The following is a 6794-nucleotide window of genomic DNA, read 5'->3' on the forward strand; positions in this document are numbered from 1 at the left end:
GCCAATAATGTTCACAAAACAGTGAGCCAAAGACATCCGATATGAAACGTTTGAACGATGATCACCGCTCGCTCGTGCTTCGCTCACCCAGACAGCGGCAATCCCGTCGAGTGAGGCTCCGTACTCGCCGAGGGCCTCTCGGTTGCGATGAAAGCGGGCTAATTCCTGCTCCAGCCGCTGCATCTTGGTGTTGATATCTGGCACCACAGAGCACAGCAAGAACAAATCGGAGAACTGTCAGTTTTCCCGCCAAAAATTCAACTCGCGTCCGAAGGATTGGCTGTGAGTGTAGCCATCCCATGCGGCGCTTCCCATAGCCACATTCGACTCTCTGCAACTTCAGGCAAGCATTAGTGGACTGAGTCGGGGGCCGCCAACTTGCCAGCGATGAGTACGTCAGCTGCATCCGACATTGCTGATTTTGCGACTTCTTAGGACGACTGATCTGTCTGTCTCCCCCTGCTGTCTCAATCTCCATCTAGCATCCATTGCTCAATGACGAACTATGCAAACAAAATAGATTTTGGCGTTGGGCTGCAGAACAAGCTTCTTAAATTTTCATTAAATAGATCAAACTTCAAAAAACCAACGCAAGTCGGCCGACGACAGGTAATCCCACCACTCTAAAGCTCCGTATCCCCATCGGGAATTGACTCATCAGCGACGGGTTGTTGTGGCTGTTGTTCGCCCTCGGGAGCTGACTCGAAAGCAGGTTTTCGTTGCGAATCGGGCGCAGACTCACTTTGTTCGTTGTGCGCGTCGCTCTGAGAAACCGACGCGCGCTTTTCATCAAAACCACGGCCGTCGTGTGTCTGATCAGAAGCAGGCACGCGTTCAAAACGAGCTTCAGCCTCGTGTTTGGCATCAGCGTCGGCCTCAGGCTGGAGATGGTCATCGTCCGATTCCGCTTCGCCAAAGGCTGCGTCCAATGCATCCAAGGCGCTATCGACTGAAACGCGCCGAACTGTCGCTGTGGCTGGAGCTTTGGTCGGCGGTGCCGACACTGGAGGCGCATTCGCTGCTTCTGAGTCCGACTCGTCCGACGAGTCAGCATGCTGGCCCTTTTCGGCCAAGCGCACTTCGTCGTCGTCTTCGTCGGTGAACAGCGAATCAGTATGCAAAATCATCGTTTCAATAACGAGGGCGCACTCGGACGATTCCGTGATCATGCTGGTCGCGGTGATTTTCTTGTCCCAAAGGAAGACGGGACACAACACGATGGCGAGGTTGTTTGCCGTCATTTTGTTCACGTACGAGTGATCGGCCACTCTGAACAAGGCAGGGGACGGAAGGGAATTGAAGTTGGTGAGGCCCAAGAAGTGACAACAGCGACAACAACAAAAATCAAAAGCTTTGTCACATTGCACTCACTTTTTCAAAAATTTCATCGTGAACTTCAGGGAGGTATAATGGGAGCGCGGAAGCGATTGAAGAAGATACCGGATTTCCAGGAGACGACGCGGCTCTTCGTCAACTGCACTCCAAAACGAACAGATTTCGGTCAGCACCACAAACACCAAACTCGGTTTCAAAGTTGTTTTCTCTCTCTGACACATGGACCAAAGCTTTACATTTGCAGGCTTGTCTCCACTGCTCATAGTGCGTGTTGAGCAGCAGCGGCTCGGGAAGCTCGCGGAAGTACAGCTTGAGCAGACATGCAACGGCATGAATGTCGTAACTAAATTCTTGTGTCTGCAAATTCACCTCTGAAGCGTCTGGTGACCAGGAAGACGAAGGAATTGAGCGAAGTGAATCCATGTAGCAGCAATATGACCCCCCTCCACCCCTTCGTGAGAGGCTCGAGACTCACTTTCGTCAAACAATTGCTTGAGTTTGTTGATCTTGTGCACACCGGTGGATTTACGGAAGATGCCCTCCCGTTGATAGCCTAGTCAACCACGACAATTTCAACAAGAATTAACGGTCAGAGATTGGTCAGCGGATGAACCAACAACAACAACAACAACAACAACAACCAACCAGAATTGTCAGCCGCAATACACATGCTACTACAACCTCACCTTCAATCTTTTCCATGTGCTCGACGCACTTGAGCACCACTAGCGGCACTGCACGGTTGTTGTCGTCGAAAATGCGCTCGCGCTCGACGAGATCGGCGAGTGCAATGCCAAAAACCGTGGACTCGACGTCTTTTCGAGACTTGGAGGCACCCAACTTTTCCTGTTGATGGTAGAGCGTGCGGCGATCAAAGATTTGGAGGTCGAGCATCTCTTCAATGACGTTTTTGAGCAGCATGAGCTGCGAGCGATCCACGAGGTCGAACTGGATGACAAAGCACAAAAAGTGGCGGAATCGCATGTTGAGCACTGCTAGCAGGCCAATGGTAATGACCGACTCAAAGTGCGAGCAGTAAATGTGCGCAAACACGCGAAACAGTCGACGGAAGATGGTCTTGACAATCAGCGGAAACATTGGCGGATACTCGAGCACATAGTCCTCCGGTGGGAAGATGACGGGGTCGTTGAGCTGATCGCTCACCCATGCCATCAGGTTCTCGACGTACTCTGGCGCAGACACCTTGACTGGCTCGGATTCGCCCGACTCGTCGGCCCAGTAGAACTCGAATGCGTCGCCCGCAGTCATTGACGGACAGGTCTCTGCGGTGCAGAACTCGGACAGTGTCGCATAGATGAGGTTGATCTGATGAAGACGGAGAGAGTGTCATCGAGTGAATAGTGAGTACAGTGAATTTTGAATGAATTCCAAGCAGCAGTAAGCAAAGGGTACGGTGCCGCTTCCTTTTCAATTCCAACGCATGCACAGCTCGGTTTTTTTCCTCCAATGCATGCGCTGTCCATGCACTCCAAGTCTGCACCCTTTTTCTCAGGATGGAGCAGGATGGAGCGCAATGAATTCCGCGCATCAGTAGCAAGCAGAAATGCCAATTCCAACTTTGTTCCAGTGCTTTCCATTACCCTTTTCCTCACTGTTCGTCCTCCAGCCATTGTTTTACTTGCTTTGTACTGTACCTGGTTGTAAAAGTCGACCGTGTTGAGCGCAAGCCACTCGTTGATGGTGCTTCCTTCTGGCAGCGCGACGATGGCTCGCAATGCATCCAGCGACATCTACCATACATTCATCCAGAGCAAAAGGTGAGCATTCATTCTCCAACACCTCTCGCTCTGTGTCTCAGATCAAAGACAAAAACAAAGACACCATTGGCATGGCACAGGACCAGTTCCATGCACTCAACGATCATATCATCAATCCCCAATGCAAAAGGCAAACGGCATTGAATTTTCAAAAATTTGGCTTACTGGTCCAGTGAAAGAAGAGGACGACGACGACGATGTTGCTGCTGCTGCTGCTGCTGCTCCGGATGCTGTTCCGGATCCTGCTGCTGCGGATGCTGATGCTGATGACGACGATGCGGACGGGCCGGCAGCGAAGGGACGTGCTGGGTTGTACATTGAGCTGCTGCGGCTGCTGCCCATCGACTCGCTCACTGCGCGCTTCCGCACAGACGACAATCGCTGGCTCGCTCGACGGAACTTTTCAACAACCGACATTGTTTGAATTTGAAAATAAGGAGCAAGAACAGAGAAGAACAGAGAACCAATAACAAAAAAAAAAAAAAGGGGGAGTGGAAGATTGGAAGACTGAGCTCCAAATCTCTGAGCATGTCAGATTGGGAAAAATGGGTTCTAATTCGAAGCGTACCTGACGTACGAAAATAAACAAAAGCAAAACACAAGAAAACACAAGAAAACCAAAAAAAGTAATGAAAATACGACACTGGCCCAACTTTTTTCGACCTTTGTCGGTTTCGAGAAAAAAAGTTCGAGCCGGTTCGATCTGGCTCCCTCTCTACCCCCACACTGTGTTGACAATACGATTTTATTGTAGCGTCTAGTTTTTGGGGCGGGTAGCGCACCGAGAATCGTTGGGGTGGTCGAAAAGGTGGAATTGAAGAGCGAAAACTTCCATTTTTGGACGAGCTTTATACCCTGTTTTTGGCCCAAAAACCTCTAGAAACGCTGCCCTGAGAGTTCTATTCACTGTCCACCGCTGCCATTGCAGACGCCGACCTATTTTATCACCTGTTATCATATGCAGTCTTTTTTCGTGGCCGAGCAGCAGCCGTGTGAGATCGATTTTTCCGAAACTTTTGTATCGTTGATGGTTCGGTCCAAACGAAGTGTGTTTGATCCGGTGAACAATGCCAGAGCGGCTGAACGACTACGAATGAAGCGCCGAGATGAATTTCGGGAGCAACAAGTACGCAGAAGCGAAGGCAGGGGGGGGGGGGGTGAAGGTGCCGAAGCGTTTTGGCGCGAAAATCTTCTCACTTCTCTGCCATCTACCAGGCCATCAAAGCCGTCCAAAGGCACCTCCATGCCCTTCAAGAGGCTCAAGCATCATCGCGCAAGCCCCGCCGGCGGCAGAGCATCGCCGCGGCTGCAAGTCCCGCGCCGCCTGCCGCCTACTTGACTTTTGATGCTCCCACATCCGAGCCTATCCCTGTACCATTGCAAGCAGCTGCAACCCCCGTCAGATCGCGCAGAAAGGCCACAGAGGATCTGGTCCCCGGCTCCCGTGAAGCGAAACGCCGGCGCGAGGAAGCGGTGCAGCTTGGCTGCGAAGCTCTCGTCGCTGCTGTCGCGCAGGTCCATGGCCATGACGACGCTCTGGTTGCCGAAACAGCTCAGGCTGCTGCGCAGAAATACGTGCCATCTGTCACAGCTGGCACAGTGGCCCAGATCCGCCTGCAGTGCACAGCAGAACTGCTGCCCATTCTTCCAGACCAGACACCGCAGCTTCTTGGAACGGTCGCCCATCACAAAACCAAGGACATATTAGCAACCATGCCTGGTGTGACGCGCTACGCTGTGCAACAGGCGCGCGCGAACAATCTGCACTATGGAGTTGGCCAAATCGCTCAGCGGACGCCAGCCACGCCGCGCAAGTCGCGCCCTCTAGATGCGAGCGTCCGCGCATTCACGCTGGATCACTCAGTTCCCAGTGCTCACAAGACAAAGGTGGACCCTGTCACTGGTGAGGCGAAGCCTATCGTCTACCTGGAAACATCGATGCGGAAGATGCACGAAGACGCCCAGAAAAACGGCCTCCTGTGCTCTTGGAGCGTGTTCCAGCGCGCTCTACACGCAGGAGAGTTTATATTCCAGCGGCGTGTTCCTGAAAACGGACTTTGCGGCAACTGCCACCGAGCGTTCGCGGTTTTTAGCGAGGATATCCCTTTTCTGCTGCAAGAACTGGAACGATTGACGATCGCTTTTCCGGACGCACATACGGCAGGGCTGCGTCTACAAGGGCTGAGGGACCATCTTTTCGCTTTGACAGCTGATCCAACCAAGCATTACGACCACCCCTTCCACTGCCTCGCATTCGGGTTGGACGACTGCCAGCAGCAGCACCACCTCGGCGTGCTCAGCAGTCCCCAGCCGTGCCCAATCTGCACCCAAGGCCTCACTACCCTTGCCGATCTGAGCCTGCACATCGACGCCCATCTCCCTCAAAACCCCGGCGAATGCGCCGATATGCAGACCATCCTGGAGCGAGGATGCCAAACTCTTCAGCAGTGGGTGGCGCACCTTCTCCGCTCGGCTCATACTCGATCCCTCATCAACAAGACGATCAACAACCTAGGTCCCGGTCAAGCTGTGTTCTTGTGTGATTTCAAAGTGAGTTTCGAACAGCCAAAAACTTTCCGCGATCTGTTGTCCTAACGAGCTTCGAAACTCTGTCGTCCTTCTTCCTGCTAACAGATGAAAATCATGCCAGATAACTATCGTCAGAGCAGCCAAGCTTTTTTCGCGAAAACTGGGATCTCTTTTCATGGAATAGTGTTCTTTTTCCGTCAACCCAGCACGAACGAAGTAGCCATGCTTCACTTCGACGCCTGGCTGCCCGATGAAAAACAGGACTGGATTCTGATCATCCATCATCTGCAAGCTGTGTTTGCAGTCATCAACTCGCTGATCACAGAGGGACGAGTTCCACCGTAAGAGCAGTGTTGTCGCGAAAACTGTTTGTCGCATTTCTCTCACCGCCCGCTCGTCCCAGAATCAATACTGCCTCTGTTGTTACAGACGCAGGTGCACACTACGTCAACTCGCCATTCAGCGTCTTCCTATCCAGTAAGATGCATACTCAAGCGAGTTTCGACATCACCGACCTTTGGCACTTCGAGGCTGGTGAAGGTGAGGAGCATGTCGAGCTGTCGATCCCCGAATCTTCAAGCGTACTGATAAGTTGTACATTTCAAACAGGCAAGTCACGCATCGACCTTCACTTTGCGCACGTCAGCGCAAAGTTCAGCGAGTTCATGAAAGGTGGCAACTCAATTAACAACGGCATGGATGTCGAAAAAGGTAGGGCCTTGTATTTCATGTATTCCATTTGTTTGAATCGATTATGGCTGCATTTGCTGACTGGACACGTATCAGCGCTCGCTACGATGCCAGGAACGACTGTCCACCAGCTGCACATTGACGAAGCGACGCGTCGCCGCCTTCAAAAGGTCCCAAAGAGTATCCCAACTCTGGATCAGGCAGGTCACATCGTGTACAACAACGGTGGCATGCAGGGATTCCGACTGAGCGACCGCTGCATGCTGTTCGAGTACACTGGCGAGCGGCTGCGAGAAGTCTATCGCCACGACTTCTCGACGCACCTGACCCTTGGCCAGCAGAACAGTCCGCATTGGAGCAACAACGCCGAACACCACGCCCAGATTCGGCGTGAACGAGACTCCCACCCCGAGACTGCTGCCGTTTCTCCAGCGACCCCCGAGACTGCTGCCGTTGGTACAG

General features: G+C 52.6%; 2 protein-coding genes across 2 annotated transcripts; one reads left to right on the forward strand and one right to left on the reverse strand.

Moving 5' to 3' along the window:
• Positions 1-529: 529 nt before the first annotated feature.
• CAOG_08348 (Mob1) lies at positions 530-3609 on the reverse strand. Its single transcript, XM_004340790.2, has 7 exons — positions 3279-3609; positions 2991-3086; positions 2022-2661; positions 1811-1888; positions 1572-1715; positions 1372-1474; positions 530-1269 (listed from the first exon to the last, which is right to left on the reverse strand). Exons 1-7 carry the CDS (start codon positions 3528-3530, stop codon positions 624-626), a joined length of 1959 nt encoding a protein of 652 aa, XP_004340838.1. The 5' UTR covers positions 3531-3609; the 3' UTR covers positions 530-623.
• Positions 3610-4206: 597 nt separating this feature from the next.
• Positions 4207-6784, forward strand: CAOG_09236 (hypothetical protein; the record flags this gene model as incomplete). The annotated part of the gene is made up of 6 exons (XM_011272647.1): positions 4207-4239; positions 4329-5663; positions 5748-5983; positions 6046-6182; positions 6252-6353; positions 6429-6784. Coding segments are annotated over 6 exons (2199 nt in total), but the record flags the coding sequence as incomplete, so codon positions are not given.
• Positions 6785-6794: the final 10 nt, after the last annotated feature.

The sequence above is a fragment of the Capsaspora owczarzaki genome, assembly GCF_000151315.2.
Source record: "Capsaspora owczarzaki ATCC 30864 unplaced genomic scaffold supercont2.51, whole genome shotgun sequence".
Taxonomy (NCBI): Eukaryota; class Filasterea; order Ministeriida; family Capsasporidae; genus Capsaspora; species Capsaspora owczarzaki.

What these genes read in the sequence shown, in the direction of transcription:
- CAOG_08348 (XM_004340790.2), bottom strand. Translation starts at nt 3,530, where the DNA reads ATGTCGGTTGTTGAAAAGTTCCGTCGAGCGAGCCAGCGATTGTCGTCT. An exon ending in CGGTCGACTTTTACAACCAG is followed by an intron (nt 2,662 to 2,990) that starts GTACAGTACAAA and finishes CGTCTTCATCAG; the next exon opens with ATCAACCTCATCTATGCGAC. An exon ending in CAAGCAATTGTTTGACGAAA is followed by an intron (nt 1,716 to 1,810) that starts GTGAGTCTCGAG and finishes CCTGGTCACCAG; the next exon opens with ACGCTTCAGAGGTGAATTTG.